The sequence below is a fragment of the Moschus berezovskii genome, chromosome 22 (genome assembly GCF_049115385.1).
Source record: "Moschus berezovskii isolate FMDL1 chromosome 22, NW_MosBer_1.0, whole genome shotgun sequence".
Classification (NCBI taxonomy): Eukaryota; Metazoa; Chordata; class Mammalia; order Artiodactyla; family Moschidae; genus Moschus; species Moschus berezovskii.
In genome coordinates, this window is record NC_142481.1 from 38397464 (window position 1) to 38420730 (window position 23267).

At 48.3% G+C, this 23267-nt stretch overlaps 1 protein-coding gene across 9 annotated transcripts in view; it reads right to left on the reverse strand.

Annotated features, from left to right (window-relative positions):
• The window catches only part of NLRC5 (NLR family CARD domain containing 5), an 89776-nt gene that overhangs the window by 46827 nt on the left and 19682 nt on the right, over positions 1-23267 (reverse strand). For 6 of the 9 annotated variants that reach the window (XR_016035769.1, XM_055412711.2, XM_088830046.1 and 3 more), the window contains exons 2-7: positions 10841-10952; positions 10385-10726; positions 8509-8815; positions 7630-7689; positions 3170-3238; positions 340-2014 (exon numbers count right to left, since the gene is read on the reverse strand). Coding sequence is in view for 8 of the 9 variants with exons in the window: in XM_055412711.2 (XP_055268686.2) it covers positions 340-2014; positions 3170-3238; positions 7630-7689; positions 8509-8803 (2099 nt within the window). In the remaining variant the exon portion in view is untranslated. Of the gene's footprint in view, positions 1-339; positions 2015-3169; positions 3239-7629; positions 7690-8508; positions 8816-10384; positions 10727-10840; positions 10953-16878; positions 17145-23267 lie in introns of all 9 variants that reach the window. The other 3 variants (XM_055412708.2, XM_055412712.2, XM_055412709.2) reach the window with 2 other exon arrangements.

Below are 23267 nucleotides of genomic sequence, written 5' to 3' on the forward strand. Positions count from 1 at the left end.
CCTGGCAAGGCACAGCACTTCCTCACTGTTACAAGCTAAAGCGCAATAAGGAGAGGCCCATCTGTTCTTTGTATAGTCAGTTAATTAATTTGGTCATGCCACATGGCTTCTGGGATCTTAGTTCCCAACCAGGGACTGAACCTGCATCCTTGTTATTGAAAGAATGGTATCCTAACTGTTAGACAACCGGAGAAGTCTCTGCTACAATATTCAAGATTTTTGCTCTGCTTCTCTCAGCAGAGGTCTGCCAGACTGGCTGTCCTCCATTCCCCCAAAGTCCAGTTCTCTCCCGGGGATGTCCCCAGGTCCTTCCCAGAGCTCCCCTGTCCTCACTCTCACCTGAGATTCTCTACCTGCCCACAGCCTGCCAGGGTTTCAGGGCAGCGGGGCTCCAGGAGGCAGCCCTCAAAATCCAGGTGGATGGGGCCATCCCTGTGCCCCAGGATGTTGGTCAGGGAGGCCAGGTCGGCATAGGTCAGCAGGAAGTTGTGAAAGGGCAGCTGCTGGGGGAGGCTGTGGGCCATGAAGCTGGCCAACTCAGGCTCTTGCGTCTCACCCACACAGTAACACAGCTCTACAACCTTGGGCCCTGTAAGCCGACGGGTGGCCAACTTCCTTAGCGCCTGTAGGATTGCCGCCTGCTTGGCAGTCACCCACTCCTCCTCCCGCTGAGCCAACAGGCTGAGGAAGGAGCGGCAGGCATGGGATGCCAGGCCGGCCAGAAAGGTGGGAAGGTGGTCCAACAGGCCCAGTCTGGCTTTGGTCCGCTGCACCCAGCGAGAATGGAGGGTGACGTGTTGGCTGAGGGCCTCTCTGTCCACCTGGGGGCTGGCCATCAGGTGCAGGGCTGCGAAGAACTCCTGCAGGCTGAGGTGGGAGAAGGCATAGCCTGTGTCCTGGTGCCCGGACCCCGTGCACACACAGAAGGAAGTCAGCAGGCCGAGGTCAGCCCCAAAGGCCAGGGTGGATGCAGGGATGTCTCCTGCAGAGAAGATAACCTTCCCTGACTCCAGGCTGCTCAGGGCCACCTCCCCAAGACTCAGCAGGGGCTCAGCAGGCAGGACCCCTGGGGGGTTGAGGGTGAGGAGCATCTGCATGTAGTTCTGCGTCATGGTGGGCAGGAGGGCCGCAGACTGGCCTGGAGACCTGCCCGGGAGCAGGTGATGGAGGCAGAGGCAGATGACTCGGCACAGCGCGGGCACTGCACACAGGCTCCAGAGGTGTCTGTCCGTCCGCAGCTCCGCCAGGGCTGCCTCCTGGGACAGCTGGTCGCTGAAGAAGTGGTTCACGTACTCCTCCACCCGCGGGCCATCAAAGCCCCACATGTGGACCGTGGCTGCCTCGGTGGGCAGGCAGGCGGGCAGCTTCCCTGGACGGGAGGTGGCCATCACCCAGCAGCCAGGCAGGAGGGTGCCATGGCAGAGGCGGGAGAAGAGGGTGAGGGCGGACGCTGGGTCCTCAGGATCCGTGGTCTCCTTGTCGGAGCAGGGCTGGAGGATCTCGTCCAGCCCGTCGAAGATCAGCAGGATTCCCTCCGCATTCTCCTTCAGGTGCTGGAAGACGGCCTCAGGGCTGGCTTCGGGCCTCAGGTACACATCAAAAAGGAGCTGCGGCAGCGTCAAGGAACCTGTGATCAGGTTGAGCTGGCGGAATTCGAAAAGGAACACGGCCTGGAAGCGGTCCAGCTGACCGTCAGCCCACTTCTGGCAGAGTCGGTGGGCCAGTGTGGTCTTGCCCATGCCCGCCTTCCCCAAAAGCACCCTCACTCTCGGGCCCTTGCTGGCCTTGGTACTGAAGAGGTCCTGAATGTTCACGTCGGCGCCATCTTCTGCCTTGGGGTCCCCTGTCGTGGCACCCTCCTGAGTGTGGAAGGGCGCCGAGGCCCGGCTCCATTGTAAGATTGGAGGGACGTAGGTTTGGTGGAAGGCCAACGGCTGCCCCGGCCCGGGGGTTCTATCACCATAGCGCTGCCGGGCAGAAGTTCTCAGTAGCTGCAGGTACCTCTTGGCCAACTCTGCAGGGGACAGGGAGAGGGCATGAGAGCAGAAGGCCTCCCTGCCCCCAGCTTCCCCTCCTCCCTCCAGCCCCCCCTCCCCCTCATCAAGTGGTTGGGAGCCTGCAGCCTCAGCTCTGCATGTGTGTGTGGGTGTGGGGGCAGAGATGGCAAGGGCACACAGGTGGTCTGGTGCCACCCAAATTCCAAGAATTAACTGGCTGTACAGAAGCACAGGCTTTGGCTGCCATTTACACATGGAAATAATGAATGGGGACGTGTGGATCACGGTTCTTGTTTGTTTTGCAACAACGCAAGTGTCGTAAAGTTTTCAAACAGATGGGGGAGAGGAAAGTGGGGGCACTTGCTTTGCACTATCTTATGGGAAATTTTACTATGATTCCGGAGTAACCTGCCTTTGCCACACACACCCCGCCTAGCAATATTTCAGCTCTGCGAGGTCGAGGATGAGCACCAACCACCTATGGGCCCAGGTACTGACCAATCAGAACTTCCAAGACTGGTCAATAGTCAACACCTACAGTGCCAGCTGTTGACTTGAACTGCTGAGTTACTTGGGAGATCTTTGGTAGCTTAGGGGAGGGCTCGGCGTCACTGTTGACGGACACGGAGATGCCCACAAAGAGGGGGGACCCCTGACATAGTGTCCTATTTTGTATTGATGCAAATCCTCTGACCAGCTGTGGATCCTCCGGCTATTCCTGGTGGGACAACTGGTGGAGAATGAGAGAAGCTTCTGTCTGTCCTGACGGGTCCTCAGTAGCCTCCACGTCTCCCCAGGGGCCCCCGAGGCTTCTATCCCGGCATCCAGCTCAGCTCTAACCTGGTCATTGAGAGCCCAGTTCTGAGGTCATGCTTGTTACATCCCTGGGGCTCCCTAAACCCTGAGGACCTGGAAGCATCCCCAGAAAAACCTGGGTGATGGGGCTGCGACCTCCAGGATGCTTTGAGCTCCCTCATCTCTGCAGAAGCCCTGCCCCTGGGGGCTTAGCAAGGCATCCCTGCCAGATCCACCACCCTCCTCTGCCCACCCAGGACCTCCTGGGAGCCTGGAAGACAAGAGCCCCTGACCAGCTGAAAGCCTGTGATCAGGGGACAGAGTCCAGGGTCTGGGTCCTTGCCCCAAGGCAATCCACTTCCCACCTTGGTACCCACCTCGTTGCTGCTTCCTGAGCTGTTTTGGGCGAGGTGAGGACCCACAGCTCTGATGAGGCCGCTTGAGGCCTGGAAGGAAAGAAAGGAGGAGTAAGGGGTGAGGTTTGGGGGCCCGGGCTGAGGAGGTACCCAGAACTTTCAGGGAGCTCCGATCCACAGACAGGCAGCAGCCAGACAAATATATCTATACTCAAGGACTGAGTGAAGGCCGATAGCAAGCAAAGGCTGTGTTCACATCAGCTTCTGTCTGCAGAGGGGTCCCTGGGCCCAAGTGAGAGGACTGGAGGCTCTGGGCCTGGGGACCTCCCAGACCAGAATGCAGGGAGCTGGGCCCACAGCCAACAGTGGCTTGGAAAGGACCCCGCTCTGTTGAGAGCACTCTGGGTTAGGAAAGTGGAGCTTCCCCGAGGCTTGGCCAGGCCTGTGCCCTCCCTCCCCACCCGTATGCTTTATCCCCCTTAGTCCCCCTCTTCCACACGTCCTCACTGCTCTCACTAGTCTCACGAGTTCTCGTCTGGGTGCATGGATTTTCAAGAGCTAATAGTTTTCTGAAGAGGGTAGGGCAGGAAGGAGAACAAGAATGAAGGGGAGACAGAAAGGAAGGGAGTAAGAAAGAAAGAGGATGAAGAAAGGATTTTAAGAAGTAAAGCAGCGCACTTCCCTGGTGATCCAGCAGCTAAGACTTCGTCTTCCAGTGCAAGGGGTGCGGGATGGGTCCCTGGTAGGGGAGCTAAGATCTCACAAGACTCAGGACCAAAAAACCAAATGCAGAAGTAAAGTTGTAACAAACTTAATAAAGACTTTAAAAATGGCCCACATAAAAAAAAAGTCTAAAATAAAATAAAAGAAGTAAAGGATACTCCTATAGCCAGGCTTTGGTGATCAATCAGAATGGCCCTGAAGCAGGCCCCTTACCCTGTTAGGTGTTAAATTTTTAGTTGCTGGTTTTCAGGGAAAGCCAGGGGTCCCAAAGAGGGGCTGCAATCAGTGTAAGAGTGTGTGCATATATATATGTAGCCAAGCGTGTATATTCGGCTACACTGTGTGGCTTGCAGGATCTTTGTTCCCCAACCAGGGACTGATCCTGGGCCTTTGGCAGTGAGAGCACAGAGTCCTAACCACTGTACTGCCAGGGAATTCCCTTGTATTTCAATATTTTAATAAGTCTTCTACTAATAAGGGACTCATTAGCTAAATATCAACCAGACCTGGTTACAGCCAGGTGACAATTATGCCATCTCAGTGATCAGGGACATAAGGACCAGGTATCAGTTTTGATTTGTTGGGGAGCTAGGATGGGGCTTCCCTGGTGGCTCAGTGGTAAAGAATCCGCCTATAAGGGAGGGAATGTGAGTTCGATCCCTGGGTTGGGAAGATCCCTGGAGAAGGGAACGGCACCCCACTCCAGTATTCTTGCCTGGAGAATCCCATGGACAGAGGAGTCTGATGGGCTACGGTCCAAAAGGATGTTTTCTGTTAAAGCCTGGTGATGTTACTACCATGTACACCTGTAAGTAAAAAGTCAGTACTTCTACAGAAATAAAGGTTCTGAAACCACAGAAACATCATACTCAATTGTCAAAGACTATACGTTTTTCCTCTAAGATCAGGAAAAAGGTATTTACCACGTCTATTCAACATAGAACTGGCAGGTCTAGCCAGAGCAATTAGGCAAGCAAGAGATAAAAGATGTCCAAATTGAAAAAGAGAAGTAAAATCATCTCTGTTTACAAATGATAAGATCTTATATGTAGAAAACCCTAAAGACACCACACACAAAAAAGCTGTTAGAACTAATAAATGAAACCAGCAAAATAGCAGGAATAAAAAGTCAACACACGAAAGTCAGCTACATTTCTACCCATAAACAATCTGAGAAAAAAAACTACCAAAACAATTCCATTTACAATAGCATCAAAAAGAATCAGTACTTAGGAATTAACTTAACCAAGGAAGTGAAAGATTTGTACAATGAAAACTACAAAATGTTGCTGGAAGAAAGGAAAGAACACATAAATGAAACGATATCACATACTCATGGATTGGAAGACTTACCAATGTTGAAAATATCAATACTATCCAAAGTGATCTATAGAGTCAATGCCCTTATAATCCCAATGCCTTTTTTTTTTTTTTTTTTTTGCAGAAATAGAAAAGTCCATTCTAAATTCATGTGGAATCTCAAGGGAACCCAAATAGTCAAAACAATCCCCCAAAGAAAAAAAAATCTGGAAGATTCACACTTTCTGATTTCAAAACTTACTAAAAAGCTACAGTAATCAAAAACAGTGTGGTATTGGCATAAAGACCAATGGAATAGAGAGCCCAGAAATAAACCCTCACACATACGGTCAAGTGATTTTTGACAAGGGTGCCAAGAGCATTCAGTGGGGGAAAGGAGAGTCGTTTCAACAGTGCTGGAAAACTGGGTATCCACAGGCTATGGAATGAAGCTGGACCCTTACCTAACACCACATACAAAAGCTAACTCAAAACGGATGAAAAACCTAAATGTAAGACTTAAAACAATAAAACTCTTAGAAGCAAACATAAGATGAAAGCTTGGGACGTTAGGTTTGGCATTGATTTCTTGAAGATGACACCAGAGGCACAGATATCAAAAGAATTAATAGAAAAACTGGGTTTCAGGAAAAATTAAAAAATCTTAAATCAAAAGGCCGTTCCCACAGAGTGAAAAGGCAACCGACAGAATAGGAAAAATATTTGCAAAACATATATTTGATAAGGGGTTAATAATCAGAATACAGAGAGAACTCCTAAAACAGCAGCAACAACAACAACAAAACAGAATTCAAAAATAGATAAAGGACTTGAACAGACATTTCTCCAAAAAAGAAATATGAAGGCCAATAGGCACATTAAAAGATGCTCAGCATTACTAATCATTAGGGAAATGCTAACCGAAACGACAATGAGATACCACCTCACACCCATTAGGATAGCAACTATCAAAAAAGAAAAAAAAAGGTGTTGGAAGGATGTGGAGAAACTGGAACCCTTGTGGACTGTTGGAAGGAATGTAAAATGGTGCAACTTCTGTGGAAAACACTATGGAGGTGTCTCGAAAAATTAAAGATAGAGTTGCCATATGAACCTAGATTCCGGACATATACTCAAAAAGAATTGAAACAGGGTCATGAAAAGATATTTGTTTACCCATATTCATGGCAACATTATTCACAATAGCTAAAATATGGAAACAACCCAAGAGTCCAGTGAAGGATGAATGGATAAGCAAAATGGGATTTACACATACAGTGGAATTAGTCAGCCTTAAAAAGGAAGGAAATTCTGACATATGACACAACACAGATGAACCTTGAAAACATTATGCTAAGTGAAATAAGCCAGTCAAAAAAGACAAATATTGTATAATTCCACTTATACAACGTACTTAAAGTCATAGAGATGGAAAGTAAATGGTGTTACCAGGGGCTGGGGGAGAGATGAATGGGGAGTTATTATTTGATGGGTACAGAATCTCAGTTTTGCAAGATGAAAAAAGAGTATCGGAGATGGATGGTCGTCATGGGCTTCCCAGGTGGCGCTAGTAGAAAAGAACCCACTTGCCAGCGCAAGAGACATGAGATGCAGGTTCAATCCCTGAGTCAGGAAGATCCCCTGGAGGAAGATATGGAAACTGCCTCCAGTATTCTTGCCTGGAAAATCCCATGGACAGAGGAGCCTGGTGGCTACAGTTCATGGGGTCCCAAAGAGTTGGACACGACTGAGTGCCTCTCACATGACATGATGGTTGCAACAATGTGAATGTGTTTAATACACTGAACTGTACACTTAAAAATGGTTAAGATGGTAAATTTGATGCTATGTAATCGTTAAAAAAGGAGAGGTTAAAATGAGGAGACTATGGTTAAAAAAGAAAGATGGAACAAAAAGGAAAGAAAAGTTCTGAAAAGAGTGGTGAATCAGTGAAGTGGACCATCTGATCACTGACATCTCTGTGCTCCACCAGAAAACCAGTCAGAGGCTCCCTGGGTGTGGACAGCAGACTGTGGGTCAGTGCCAGGCCTGAGGGTGTCCGAATGGTGAGAGGCCTGAGTCTGTGGGCTTGGAGCCTGAGGCCCTGAGGTTTGGGGACAGGGAAGTGAGAACTGGCTTCCCCAAGTGAAACCAGGTGGGGGATTCCGGCAGTGACTAAGGGCTGACAACCTCAAACCCTCCCAGGAGGCTCCAGGTGAGACCCATGGGAAAAGCTATCAGACAAGCCAAAGCCTTGAGGGGCAGAAACAGGGTGCAGGCGAGGCTGGAAGCTTTGGGGAGGGGCATGGGAAATGCGCAAATGGGTCCAAGAATGAGGAGGCTAGTTAACGGAAAATGGCTCTGACCAGCCCCCACCAGCCTGTTCTGGGTTTCAGGTGGGGGACTTAGCATATACCCACCCTCCACATCCCACCCTACTCCCCAACCCCAGGCCTTACCAGGGTGGAGCTGAGAGTCTGATTGGCTTTCCTCGCCAATTTCCAGAAGACTGGGGAAGCCTGGAAGAGGGAAGGAGATGATAAGCCATGGGGATGTGCTAGGATGCCCTGGGACCAGCTCTGGCCCTGTGTCTGGCTCAGGACTCATCCCTCAGGGGGTGTCCCTAGCAAGCCAGAAATCTACACTTGGTGATCTGTGGAGGGCACCGCTGGTAGTGAGCCCTGAAGGCAGCTGGGGGCAGAAACACGTGCATTTCTAAAGGTCTGTGGACATACAAGCATATGGGCGCATGCACATGTGTTTATTCATGCCTGCGCAGAAGCACACACCTGTGTATCCACACTCATGTACACTGTGCACCCCCACCTGCCCTATACTCTGCCTTGTAGAGTTATTGAGTGAGCTCTCACTTCCTCTCCAAGAACACAATCAGTGTTCTGAGCTTCCCCACAGTGCTCTGTAAATGGAAGAGCCCAAGGGACGTTCACTGAACAGGACAGAGTCCAATCAGCCTGCCCCTAAGTGGCGGCCAGAGGGCTCTCCCTAGAACTGTTTCTTTGCAGAAAGAAACCTCTCGGGCAGTATGGGCTATCAGGAACTTCCTGGCAGGAAGGAGTCACCTGGTCCTTTCTCTCTGTATCCTGCCTTTCTGGGCAACTGGGGCAGTGCAAGGTGGAAGGAGGAGACCTCCAGGTCCCCAGCAGACTTGGTGGCATCAGGGCATTTGCTCTGGGAGGTGCACAGAAACACGGACGTTTGTTCCCGGCTTGGCCACATGTCTCTGTGTGGCCAGGCAAGCCCTGGCCTCGCCGGGGGCTCTGACTCCCCAGGCCCCGGCCACGAGCTGGTGGCACTGCGCCTCCCATGGCCACTCTTACCGTCTTCGTGGCCCCACGTGCTCATCAGCGGCACCTCCATGTCCAGTGGCACATCCAGCTCCATGCACACGCAGTGGATGAATGACTTCCAGGTGGTCGGACCCTGGGTATGCAGTTTTTGGAGTTGCAGGATGACCCTCTGTGTGGGGTCCAGGGCCTGATTTCTGGAGCCCAGGTCCGCATTGGGGAGGAAGAGCTTCACCTTGGCACTTAGCCATTCTGGGTCTCTGCTGAGCAGCCTCACGAGACATCCATGCAGGTTCTTGGTGCCCAGTTGGAGGCTAATGGGGTCCATGAGGAGCTGACCCTGCAGGGACCACGTAGGGAGGTGAGCTGCGAAGTAGGTGAGCTGGGGGACAGGTGATATGGGGGGAAAGCCCGGAGGGGCAGTCAGAAACCATGCCCCACAGCTAAGGGGAAGAGAAGAGATGGACACAGAAGATAGAGAAGTGGTTTCTCTGTAGTGTCTCGATGCCATTGCCCAGAGCTCAGGCCCAGAAATTAATCTTATTCTTCTGTATTCTCTGTCAAAATAATCTATGCCTATGTCATGGGTTCAGATGGTTTAGTTCATCCCCTGTGGATAAGCCCTGATAATGCTTTATTTGTTCTTGTTTCCATGGACCCATTTATGCTGCTCTCTGTCTGAGCTAAGTTGTCTCTGGCAGAGACAACTAGCTGTGCCCCCGTATTTGTTCTTCTCTTCTTTCTTAGAACCCCTAACCCCAGTTATCTGAGATAGACTATTTCCCAGCCTCCCTTGCAGCTAGATATACTCATGTAATTAAATTTTGGCCAATGAGATGTCAGTGGAAATGTTGTATATCATTCTTAACCTCTTCTTGTTGGCTGGAATGCTTGTGTGATGGCCAAACCTTGGGCAGTCATATTGGAATGTGAGGTAGAAGCCAGCACTGAGGAAGGTGGGGAGTAAAGCTTTCCTGTCCTGAACTCTCTGACTTTGAATTTCCAATACATGACAAGGAAATTCATTTCTATTCTGTTTAAACTACTGTTGCTTAGGCCCTTTTGCTATTCAGAGTGAAATATAATCCTAGCTAATACAGACCCTCTCTTCTCTCTAAGCAAATTCTCCCCTTCTAAACTGGAACTCAAACAACTTGCTGGTAGGAGTATTAAAATGAGGCAAGGAGCACTTATTTTGTGAAAGCTTAAAAAGTCTGAAGGCCCTTTGATTCAGCAATTACATTTCTAATATGCTGGCCTTGGGACACAATCATGGACTTAAACAGAATTTTTAGTTACAAAGCTGTGCTCTGCAAGAGTATTTTTAATAGTTAAAAATTGGAAGCAACCTAAATATCCAACAGTTAGAAATTAACTGGTTATCCATTACATGGTGGAATATGCTAGAATGTTCCCAAATGTACTTTCTGGCACTCTTGTCTTAATAAATAATAGCGATAAATGCTCAGAAAGCACTTACTATGTGTTAGGCACTGTTTTACATGCTTTATGTGTTTCATCGAATCCTCACAACTCCAGAGACTTAATTTCTAACTCTGAAAAAGATAGGAGGCCCATGCAGGGGCCAGCCTTATCAACTCCTAGATGCCGGGGCCAACACCATGTGTTCTAGGGTTCAGACTCCAGCTTCTCCCCTGACCCCCAGCAGAGACCTACTGGGCACATGTCCCCAGCTCCTTTTAGTCACCCCTCTTCAACCAAACTAATAGCAACAACTCCTTGCTCAGGCACAGAGTTTGAGACTTTAAGAAATATGGTCACATCTATGGCGTGGATCACCGTCCCCACTCAACAGATGAAAAGGCTAAGCTGGGGAAGGGTAAAGAACATACCCGAGACTGTCATGTAAGTCCATGGAGGACACATGCTCAGAACTGAGATTTCTTACCTCTCGGGCCAGTTAATTTCCAAGGCTTGGGAACCCTAGGTGGCACCAGACAAGGGCTAATCCCTGGCCTCTGTGTGATCTTGGCACTAGGATGCGACCACAGCATATGGCAAGGCTTCTTTTCCAGGCTAGAGTGTCCAAAGTCCATGCGTCCCATAAAGAACTCATCCAGGGCAGCAAGGTGCCAGGTGGAAGTGAGGAGTGCCTGGATGGTATAATTTCTGGGAAAGTCCTTCAAATTCACATTTCTCCCCCAGCCAGTCTAACATGATGCCTTTGTTTCCACCATGAGTGCTCTGTCCCCTTGGAGTAAGACATTAAGCTCTTTAAAAATAACCAGCCCTGGAAGAAAAAACACACTATATCATTATTGGTCATTGTGAAAGTCAGTAGCAAACAGCCTTGGAGACAGAGGATTATAGTAGAAAGATCCTCAGTGAAGGGATGGTCACGGACCTGGCTCCCTGGTTCATCATAGATGTTCTAGGATGTCCACAGAGAGGGGCTCCTGAGTTCCTGGACCAAGTCCTGGAGCTGAATTTTCAGGTTCTTTCCATAGGACAGGCTCCTAAGAGAGAGGAGACAGACCACTCGCTCATCATTATTCTGCATTCCAAGAGGAATTCTGTAAAGAAGGCACTGACCCTTCCTCCTAACTCCTCTGAGGACATCAACCCAGAAACAGCCTTCTCATCTTCATGTATAGGTCTTATTCTTTCCCAAGCAAGATTCTTCTTGTCCCTGGACTGTGCACAGCCCAGCCCTCCTTGGCATCACTTCCCGCCACATCTGGCCCAGAGGATGCCCCTCTTACTCTGCAAATTTGAATATTCCCCTTACAGTGACTTGTTACATCACTAAATACCCCTCCAATCCAGTAGATTTATTACAGCTAATTTATTAAATGAACATGGAATAACCCTTAAGAGACTTCTTTCCTAATAAAACCTCAAAGAGGTTAGAATGTGCAGCTTTCTCTCTTAATACATCATGAAGTTTTTAAATAATTGAGAGCAAACATTCTTCTTAATGAGAAAACCCAGAGGGACTGATCACTGTCTTACCAAGAGAACAATAAAATGATGATCATTTTATTAGTTTTATTAGCTCCTTTATTATGATAACTGTAAATGAAGTATGACCTGTAGAAATTATGAATCACTATGCTGCATACCTGTAATTTATATATCAACCATATCTCAATAAAAAATAAAATAAGGACATCCCTGGTGGTACAGTGGATAGGAATCCACTTGCTAATGCAGGTCATGCGGGTTTGATCCCTGGTCTGGGAAAATTCCACATGCCATGGAGCAACTAAGCCCATGCTACAACTCCTGAGCCTGCACTCCAGAACTCCTGAGCCCAAGTGCTACAACAACTGAAGCCCATGAGACTAGAACCTGTGCTCTGCAACAAGAGAAGCCACAGCAACGAGAAGCCCACACACCTCAACTAGAGAGTAGCCCTGCTCACCACTTTTAGAGAAAGCCCATGCACAGCAATGAAGATCCAGCATAACAAAAAATGAAAATAAACAAATAGCGCTTCCCTGGTGGTTCAGTGGTAAAGAATCCGCCTGCCAATGCAGTAGACACAGGTTCAATCCCTGATCTGGGAAAATCCCACATGCTGTGGAGCAACTAAGCCTGTGGGCCGCAACCATTGAGCCTGTGCTCTAGAGCCCAGGAGCTGCAACTACTGAGCCCACGTGCCACAGCTACAGAAGTCTGTGCTCTGCAAAGAGGGAAGCCACAGCAATGAGAAGCCCGAGCACTGCAACTAGAGAGTAGCCCCCAGGTGCCACAACTAAAGAAAAAAGCCCAAGCAGTAATAAAGACACAGAGCAGCCATAAATAAACAAATAAGTATAAAATAAAATGGCACTGGTACAAATGTCTATGTAACACAGCTTCAGAGATCTTGTCTAACAATAAGGAACTGACAAAAGAAAAGATGTCTAAAAGGTATATGGAAGAATGGAAGAAAGGCAAAAGACCAAAGTATGCACTGATGGAGTATCTAAGTACGAGGAAGGTAACAACAAAGTTCCAGACTTTAGATCAATCCACATCAAGAGGGCACATCTTATAGACAGCCCAGGAGTAAACTCACACAGCTACACTCAATTAACCTTTGACAAAGGAGGCAAGAATACAATGGGGAAAAGATAGTCTCTTCAACAAGTGGTACTGAAAAAGCTGGACAACTGTATGTAAATCAATGAAGTTGATTTACACCTCACACCATGCACAGCAATAAACTCAAAATGGCCCAACAATTATACGACATGACACCGTAAAACTCCAAGAAGAGAACATAGGCAAAACATTCTCTGACATAAATATTTTATGCACCAATATTTTCTTAGGTCAGTCTCCCAAGGCAATAGAAATAAAACCAAAAATAAACAAATGAGACCTAGTCAAATGTACAAGCTTTTGTATAGCAAAGGAAACCATAAACAAAACTAGAAGACAACCTATTGACTGGGAGAAAATATCTGTAAATAATGCAATAGACAAGGGCTTAATTTCCAAAATATACAAACAGTTCATACAACTAGGTAACAAAAGAAACAAACAATTCAATCAAAAAATGGGCAAAAGATCTAAATAGATACTTCTCCAAAGAAGACACATAGATGGCCAACAGGCACATTAAAATATGTTTTACATTGCTAATTATTAGAGAAATGCAAATCAAGACTATAATGAGGTACCACTTCACACCAGTCAGAATGACCATCATTAAAAAGTCTACAAATAACAAATGCTGGAGAGAGTGTGGAGAAGAGGGAACCCTCCTACATTGTTGTAAATTGGTGTAGCCAAAACCCTCCTACATTGTTGTAAATTGGTGTAGCCACTACGGAGGACAGTACAGAAATTCTTCAAAAAACTAAAGATAGTTACCATGTGATTCAGCAATCCTGCTCCTGGACAAAACCCAGACAAAACTATGATTCAAACAGGTACACCACTATGTTCATAGCAGCACTGTTTACAATAACCAAGACATGGAAACAACCTAAATGTCCATTGACAGAAGAATGGATAAAGAAGATGTGGTGCATATACACAATGGAATATTACTCAGCCATAAAAAGAATTAAATGGTGCCGTTTGCAGCAACATGAACTGAACTAGAGATTATCCTAAGTGAAGTAGGTTAGAAAGAGAAAGACAAATACCATATGATATCACTTACATGTAGAATCTAAAATGTGACACAAATGGCAATTATATCAGAGACTATTCATTGGGAAAGGCAGGTAATAATGGAGAGACTTCCAAACAAAAGCACTTTATAAAATAACTGTCATTAAAACCTGTTGGTGCCAGATTTGAAATAGAACAAATTGATCTAAGGAATGGAAGAGAGTTCAAATTAGCTTCACACCCATTTAAAATCCAATATGTGATCAATGGTATTGAGAGGGAAAATATGGAAAAATACATAGTATCAAAACACATAGTAATACAAGTATTTTAAATGGAAAGAATTATTATTGTAGGCTGTGCCACACTACTTATGGGATCTTAGTTCCTGGATCAGGTACTGAACAAAGGCACTCGGCAGCAAGAGTACAGGGTCCTAACCACTGGACCGCCTGGGAATTCCCTCTTTTTTTTAAGAATTATTTTTAAATTAAGTGATTAAAGTTTTCTTATTAAAACCACAACCAGATATCATTTCATATCCCCCTCAAATATCTACAATGAAAGAGAAGATAATACAACTGTTAACGATGATGTGGAGAAATAGGAACCCTTATGTACTGCTGGTGGGAATGCAAAACGGTGCAGCCACTTTGGAGAAGTTTGGCAGCTCTTTAAAACGTCAACCAGAGTTATAACTCAGCAATTTTCTACCCCTAGGTTTATACTCAAGAGAAATGAAATATATACACTTACACAAAAACATATACACAAATGTTTATCCTTCATAGGCAAAAAGTGAAAAAAAATCAAAATGTCCGTAACTCACAAATGAGTAAGCAAAATATCACATGTCACTACAACAGAATATTATTTAGCAATAAAAAGGAACAAAATAACACTGTGTTCAATCACTTCAGTCATGTCCACTGTTTGCGACCCTATGGACTGTAGCCTGCCAGGTTCCTCAGTCCATGGGGTTCTCCAGGCAAGAATACTGGAGAGGGCTGCCATGCTCTCCTCCAGGGGATCCTCCTGACCCAGGGATCGAACTCGTATCTCCTCCATGTCCTGCACTGTAGACAAATTCTTTACCACTGAGCCACTGTTACGTACCACAAGATGGATGAACAGCTAAAATATGCTAAGTGAAAAAAGCTCCAGAGTATACTAGTAAGTGAACTAAACTTTTAAAAGCTATGGCATATGCCTGTTTTAAATGTGCTGTGTGAATCTGCATACAGAGAGACCAACTCTAGGGTTACACGAGGACACTGGTGACGGGACGGTAGCTGGGGACTGGACGTGAGGGAAGCAGGCCAAGGAGAGCCTTTGACAGGGCACAGTTTGCGCTATCTGTGGATCTGTGTCCTCAGGTGTGGAACCCACAGATATGGGGTGCTGACTGCTGTCACCTCATATAAAGCACTGGGGCATCCGAGGACAGGGACACTGAGGGCCACCCATACTCTTTCGACCACTGTGTACATTAAAACTCTTCAACGGGTACAGTTGTTTCAAAGCCATAAAACGCTCATATGAAAAACTAGGGTTCGATCCCTGGGTCAGGACGATTCCCTAGAAAATGTGTTACCTCTAAGAATCACCAATGCATTCCTGGGACACGGGGCTCAGAGAGAGGTAATGAAAAGCCAGCATCACACAGTAAGATTCCCAAGGGAATCCAGGCACGTGGGTCTGCAGTCCCATGCTCCTGCCACTCCAGTCCAGGTCCAGACAGCAAGCGGGAAAGAGGCAGGGGGCCTTGTCGGGGTGCTGGTCTCACTGAGGGGTGGGCATGGGAGGCTGGCCCAGACGGGAGCTCCATCCTGGCTCCAATCGTAAGCGGCCAGCCCCTTCCGTCGCCCTCATCACTGTGCTTTTGGGGAATCTCTCTTGCTATCTGGGGCATGCCACGCTGCGGCAGTTCCTTCTCCCAGTCCTTTGCTCTTGCTGCTCCCTGTGCCTGGAGACCACCCCCCCGTCGATCTCCAGGCCACACTCATGCACATGCACACACACGCCATCACGCACTCCTCTGGCCAGACTCATCTCTGAAACTCAGCTCTGGTCTGGTCTCATTTCTGTCTAAACCTCCTCTAGTTTCCCGTCACCTGCAAGATGCAGCGTGGCACCACGTTAGTATGACTTCCACAAAGTAGGTCCACACCGGGTGCTCAAGAAAGGCTCAGAGGATGAGGAAATAAACGGTTCTTTATCAGCTGGGTCCTGGCCACCTTCGGGCCCTCTCACACCACCCCTGCTGCCTGCCACGTGACCACGCTCCCAGCCCCACCCTGCCATCCTCTTTCACAACTCCCTGCCTTGCACACGTGCCCTGCTCTGCCTCGAATGCCCTGCCCTTTTCATTCCATCTTGCAAACTCCTCCTTCCTACGGACTCAGCTCCAATCAACTCCTGCTCCCTTCTCAGGGAAGTCTTGCCGGCTGCCTTCCCAGACTGAGTCATGCCCCCACCACTGGGCTTCCCTCCTTAGCAATGTCTCCTTTCTCCCCCACAACAGGGCTTGTCACTCTGCACGGTCATTTCCTCTTGGTCAGTCCTTCCTTCAGCCGCTGGGAATACCACCTGATTCTGGACAAGAGCAAACGCCTTGGCAACAGGGCCCTGGATTGGAATCTCTACTCGGTACCAGCTGCGTGGCTTTGGTTTGGTTACCCCATGGCTTGGTACTTCAGTATCCTCATCTGTAAAAGGAGGATGTTCGAGCTCAGGCTGCTAAAAGCAGAACCCAAGATAGGCGTGTCTGTTGAAGTTATTTATTAAGGCTGGAAGGGAAGCAGGATGGGGCCAGGGAAGAAGTTAGGCAAAGATGCGGTTTCAGGAGCGGTCTAGCTTCAGCCTAACCATGGGGAGCTCTGGGACGTGAGTGACAGGTCAACAGGCCTATCCTGCCAAGAGGCAAGGGGGCTGGGCTGCTGTTTCCGGCCCTCCCAGTGGCCACATCCGCCAGACACTGGCTATGGGCCATGTCCAGGGAGTGGAGGAGGGGCATTCTGATCAGCCAAGGGCAATCCTTAAGGGCAGGGTGCAGTGTGAGCAGCCTACTCCCACAATGGATGGGGAATGGGGGTGGGGGACTGGCCCGTGACGGGGAGCCCAGCAGACTGCAGACCCAGAGCTCCAGCAGGGTCAGCCTTGGGGGTAATAACAGTTACCCGACTAGGGCATCTGGAGGTGAAGCAGGTAAAACCCCGGCATCTGGCGCATTAGCTATTATTACAGTGTTGTTCCCTCTGTAGCCCCGGCCCAGCCCAGGGTAGAAGGCAGAGAGGGAGGGAAGGAAGAGAGGATACGGTTGGAGTCACAGACCTCTGGCTGCTTCTTCCTTCTTCCTGCTTGGATTGAGAGGGAGGCTCCTCGAGGCTGGGGCTTGGCAGTCACAGGTGCTGGCTGCACCCCCAAACCTCACTTGTTGGGCTCTGTTTCCTCATCTCTACAAAAGGGACTTCACCGGCCATCCCTGTTCCCGGGGCTGTCTGGGAGGGTCAAGCGAGCATCTGGGCCCGTGGGTGGCTGGAAGCCCTGTCCTCTGGCTGGTTCTGGCAGACCTGGGGTTCTTCCCCGGCTCCAGGGCCCTGGTGGGAGGAAGAGGACAGAAGAGGGCAACTGAGGTCAGACAGCGGGAGGAGAGGATCAGAAATAAGAAGGCTAGAACCCTAACCTCAAGATCAGGAAGGATGTGGTTGGTGGGGACAATAAGAAAAGCATGGCTCGGGCCATGACAGCCACTCAAGACATTTGGACCAAAATATCTGAAGGAGAGCTAGCAAAGTGCTGCTGAAGTTGGTTTCTCAGGACCGAGTGGACAGGTCAGGCCTGGGGACCCCGGGATGGACCAGAGTCCACAGAGGCCCTCAAGCCCTCTCACACCAAGTCCTCCAGGGCTGACGACAGAAAACTCAGGGCCTCTGCATCCCCCAAGGGTGGATGATCACAGTCCAAGGCTTTGGAGGACACCTGAGGCCAGAAGCAAAGGCAAACCTAGCTGCAAGAATCCCCAACTCCCACTCCCTGGCCTTTTTTCCCCTTCTGGCCACACTGTGGCTATATGGGATCTTAGTTCCCTGATCAGGGATCGAACCCTGTGCCCCTTGCAGTGGCAGTGCGGAGTCCTAACCACCAGACGGCCAGGGATGTTCCCAGACCCATTTTACAGATGGGGAAACTGAAGTCCCGAGAGGGGAAGGCCTTACTGACACTCACAGCAAGTAAGAAGTGGGACCAGACTGAGCCATCAGGGATGGCTTTTTCTAGGGGGACTAATGCAGCCCCACCCCAGGGATCATCCTCTTTTCATGGGTCTCCATGGGGAGCGGGGGGGTACTTGCAGTGAGATGTGAGCAGCCATTTCTTCCCTCATCCATAAAAGTCGGCAGAGAGGGCAAGAGGGGTCCTTGATCTGGCACCTTTCCGTGGGGTGGGAGGGGGAGGCTGTGTGATGGGGATGATTTCTTTTGAAAACCATCATCTTTATTGTCCCTCACAATGACAGGGTCCTACAGGACTTAACATGCATCCCCACGTGTTCTACCAAAGCAGAAATTGAGCCCCAAGACTTCCCTATTGGTTCAGTGGCCAAGACTCCGTGCTCCCAATGCAGGGGGCCCGGGTTTCATACCTGGTCAGGGAACTGGATCCCACATGCCACAACTAACAGCCCACCTGCCTCAACAAAGATCAAAGATCCCGAGTGCCACAATTAAGACCTGACCCAGCCAAATTAACTAATTAATTAAAAAAAGAAAAAGAAACCAAGGCTCCCAGCAGTGAGGGGCCCTCCCCACATCACCAGCTAGAAAGATATAGAGCTGGGAGTTGAGGAAGCATCTTCTTGTCTCAAAGTCTTTGAGAAGGGTGGCACAAGCCTGCACTCTGAGCCCCGGGCCTGGGCCTGGGTGGTCCCTGTTCTAAATCCAACAGGGCCTCTCTCTTGTCACTAGAAACCAGGAATCTGGCTCCCAGCCCCCATCACTAGAACTGAAACTTTATTCCGGCCAACCTCCTGCTCAGATGGCTCAGACTCTCCACCAAAAGACCCCCTGGGGTTTCCAGGTGCACCCTTCTCTGAAACGTGAACAGCAGGTGGCAGAGGAGGGGCCTTGCCTTTCCCGCTCAGCCCTGGTGGTTTGGGTCCAGCACCCACTAGAAGTGGCTGGTGAGAAGGCTCCTGCCCAACAGGGTCCTGGGCCTCCGGAGGGCCAATGGGTCCCAAACCTGCTTGCATGTTAGAGTCATCTGGGGTTTTAAAAATTCCAATGGGCCACACACCAGATCAATCACAGCACAATCTTCGAGGGTGGGACACAGGCACATTTGGTAGCAGCCCAGCTGAGCTTGGGAACGACTATTCTAGGCCACGCTGCCACCCAGCGCTCCACTCCAGGTGGGCAGAGTGGCTTCGTGTTTTCTTGTACCTGGCGCCTTGTTTTCCCAGCAGAGCCAAGGCTTCCTGCCTTCGAGAGGCTGGGGACAGGAAGGCCACCAAGGTGGCCACATTTAGATGGAATCCTGAGGGTGTCTGCTGAAAACGGACACTCCTCCTGCACTTCCATCTCTGGCCTGCTCCTTGGCACCTTGTGGCCCTGCCAACTCAACTCCTCCCATGCCCACAGCATACCGAAAATGAAGCTGAGACCTGGAAATCCCCCTTTCGTCTCCAACCATGTGGTTGAAGAGGATTCCGCAGGAATCGTGTACTGGTTTGGGGGGCAAAGAAGGCTCAAGATGTAAAGGGGAGAAATTAGATCCTGAGGTTCAAATTCACAGCCTGGAGATTGGTCTGCCCACTTCCAAAGGCAAATTGGAGGTGATTTCTAAAACTTAAAGTGTGTCCACCCTTTGACTCCACAACCACGCTGCCTGGCAGAAAGCCCAGGGAGAGCCACACAGCCTGGAATATGCAGAGCATACTGGAAAGGAAATCCTGCAGCCGTGTTTGACCAACTCATGTCTCAATAAAGTTTGGTGTGGCCACACCTCTGGGTTATGGGCATGAAGATCACTGGACACGGCTGGATCCTTATACGTATTAATTGAATAAACAAGACACACGAACAATGATATGCATAATATGATACCACTTGTTTGAAGAATACATAGAAAACAAAGCACCAACACTGTGTTTTTTCATCCAGGTCTATAATCCCATGTTTTTATAACTTAGAGGTTAAGAGCATGAATTTTGGAGCCAACTCTCTAGGTTGGAACTAAACATTTCACCATTTGCAGGCTGTGTGGCATCAGGTAAATTGTATAGCCTCTCTAAGCTTCAATGTTCTCATCTATAAAACAAGTATAGGACTTCCCTGGTGGTCCAGTAGTTAAGAATCCGGCAGCCAATGCAGGGGATGGAGGTTCGGTCCCTGGTCTTGGAAGATTGCACATACCTCAGGGCAACTAAGCCCATGTACCACAACTACTGAACCCTTGAGCCCTAGAGCCCATGCTCTGCAACAAGAGAAACCACAGATACCCTCGAACCACAATGAAGACTAGCCTCCACTCGCCACAACTAGAGAAAGCCTGTGTGCGCAGCAACAAAAACCCAGCACAGCCAAAAATAAAATCAATAAATAAAAAGAAATAAACCAAGGATAACTTCAGTATCTACCTCACAGGGTTGTGAACGTGTCAATACATGTAAAGTGCTTAAAACAAGGCCTTGCAGTTAGTGAGCCCAATTGAAGTGTTTTGGGTTTTTTTTTTAATTGTTGGCTTTAGGTTTTTTGTTTTTTTGGTTGTACAACATGACTTGTGGGATCTGCAATGCATTGAGAGTGCAGAGTCCTAGCCAGGGAATCCCCTTGTTTGTTTGTTTTTTAATGCGAAGCCTTAGATAAAGTTCTGGAAGGCAACACACCAAACTGGTTATCTCAAACTAGGAGAGGACAGGCCTGGCGCAGGAAGCAGTGAGTAATGGAGATGGATGTACCTGACAGAGTATTCAGCTGTTTGCAAAGCGAATTTAATCATGTATTACCTGTGTGGTTCAAGTGGAAAACATTTTTTTGAAAATGAAAGAAGACAGAAGATCAGTGACCAGAAAGCTGGACTCTTTGAAGTCAGAAGAGGAATTCTACTTCCAGGATGGATCAACTGACCTATGTCCTTCCATGCCAACCGACAGTGCCCACACACACAAAACATGGGCAGAAGAAAGGCTTGGGGAGAGGGCTAGAGGTTAGTGATTGGTTGGTTAGAGCCTTGGTTCTGAGCTTCACTGCCCCAAACTGACTTGCTGGGTGATACCAGGCAAGTCCCTGCCCTCTCTGAGCCGTGACTCACTTGTACATCAAGCGGGGTTAATACCAGCCTGTCTTACAGGGACTGGTGGAGCTGATAAGGGGTCAGGAGGCTTGGGTGCAAATCCTGGTTTCAACATGTTGTGCTGCGCAACCTCGGGCAAGTTTCCTAACTCCTCTGTACCTCCATTTCCTCATCTGCAAATGGGGGAGATGACTCTGCATCTACTTCACAGGGTCATTCTGAGGATGGAAGACGATAATGAAGATTACGGCACAATGAGGGGGACTGCCCATCTGCGGCGATGCTAGTTGACACTAACCTCATATGCTGGGTTCCCAGCACAGGTCCGGGCAACATGCTACAGCATTCCACCTGCCTTTCCTCAGCAGATTCTCAATCACCCTTTCAAGGCAGATGTTACCTCCATGTTACAGACTCTGGGAAGTCAAGAAGCAATGAGTGGATTAAAAAGCTCTGCGGAGGGACTTCCCTGGTGGTTAGGATTCTGTGCTTCCAATGCAGGGGGCCTGGGTTTGATCCCTGGTCGGGGAAATAAGATCCCACATGGTGAATGGCCAACATTTTTTTTTAATAAAAAGAAAAAAAGACATTAAAACCTCTGCTGAAGACTTTGTTGGTGGTCCAGTGGTTAAGAATTCTCCTGCCAATGCAGGGGACAAGCATTCGATCCCTGATCTAGGAAGATCCCACATGCCACGGAGCAATTAAGCTTGTGAGCCACAGCTAATGAGCCTGTGCCTCGGAAGCCATGCTCTGCAGCAAGATACAACTCCAGTATGAGACACCCATGCACCGCAACTACAGAGTAGCCCCCGCTCGCTGCAACTAAAGTCCTCACATAGCAACAAAGACCGACCACGGCCAAAAATTAAAAAAAATTTTTTAAAAACCCCTCCACTGAACTCAGAGGTGCTTTCCTAACTGAAACACCACACTGACTTCAACCAATGATCTTCTTTACAAACAAAATAATCATTTCCATAGCTCTTGATAATTTTTATGCTATAAAATATAATCTGCAGTCATTGGAAAAGTTCTAAACATTTCAGAAATATATCATGTGAATTTTCCCACAGTCTTACTCTTAAGGGAGAGGAATACAAGTCCCAAGACTTTTTTACCCATGTTGGAGAACATTTTTGCCTTATATGAGAATCAGAGTATCGTTTCCTTAAACATTTTCTAGAAATCATTTCACTTTGAACTTGATTTTCTAGTATCATTTGCCCTGCATGGAAGGTAACCCCTCTAAAGAAACCCAAGGGAAACAAAACTAAAATGATGCCCACTGAAACTGGGTACTGAAACTGCCCCCCTGGGGCTCTGGCCTGAGGCCTGGCCTCCAGTTGTTGAAAAGGGGGTCCGCAGTGTGAGAGGCATTCCGGATATTAGCAGTCAACTGAGACTTTCTTCTTGACGAGTCAGGAAGGATCAGAGAGAAGTGAAAAGAGCACAGCTGCTCTCACTTCTTGATTCAACGAGTGCCTTATCCATTCACCATCTAACACCATCTGGCTGACTCTGCTGTGTAAGTCTGAGACAAAGCTTGACTTGTCCATTTCAAGAAGAGAATTCTGTGACTGCAAAATGCACAGGACACCTTCAAGAACGTAAGGAAAAGACTATTGTGAGATATGCAAAACAGCAAGCTATTTTTCTCTTCAAACAAGATGCTGTGACAAGACCTGAATGCCTCAGAGTACAAGTTCCCCAGAGTTTGAGTCTTCCCTTCATCTGGCATGAAGAGCAGAAGCAACCTTTCAGGCAAGGAGTTAATGGGGGTTTGGGTTTTGCTGATGGTACAGGCTCCATGCCGCCCCTCAGAAGATGGATGTTGGGGGATCAAGCAGTTTTATAGCTGCCTGCAGCCTCTGTATCCACACAATCTTCTAGGAAAGAAATTTAGCAACATGGTCTCAAATTTTTAAATAATGGTTCATTCAGGGACACAGAGACCAGACTGTTGGTTGCCAAAGGGGAGGAGGTTGGAGGAGGGATGGAGTGGGAGGTTGGGGTTAGCAGATGTAAGCTTTTACATGTAGAATGGATAAACAAGATCTGACAGTATAGCACAAAGAACTATATTCAGTATCCTATGATAAACCATAATGGAAAAGAATATTAAAAAAAAGAATGTATATAAAGACTAATGGTTCAAGAGAGGATTCGGGGAAGATGGCAGAGTAGGAAGCATTAGGATTCTGTCTCCTTATTTAGACAAAAATTGTGTATGCAGAATCTGGTATAACTGTTTTGGAACTCTGGAGTCTGTTGAAAGCTTACAACTGCAAGGGTAAGTCTGGACTCTTAAATTTTGGTTAATTTTGGTCAATTTCAGCTCTTAACACAGTAATAGGTACCTATCCCTTGCCCCTCAGACTCATGGCAGTCAGCTGTGCACCTGCTCCTGGAACAACTTGCACACAGCTTGC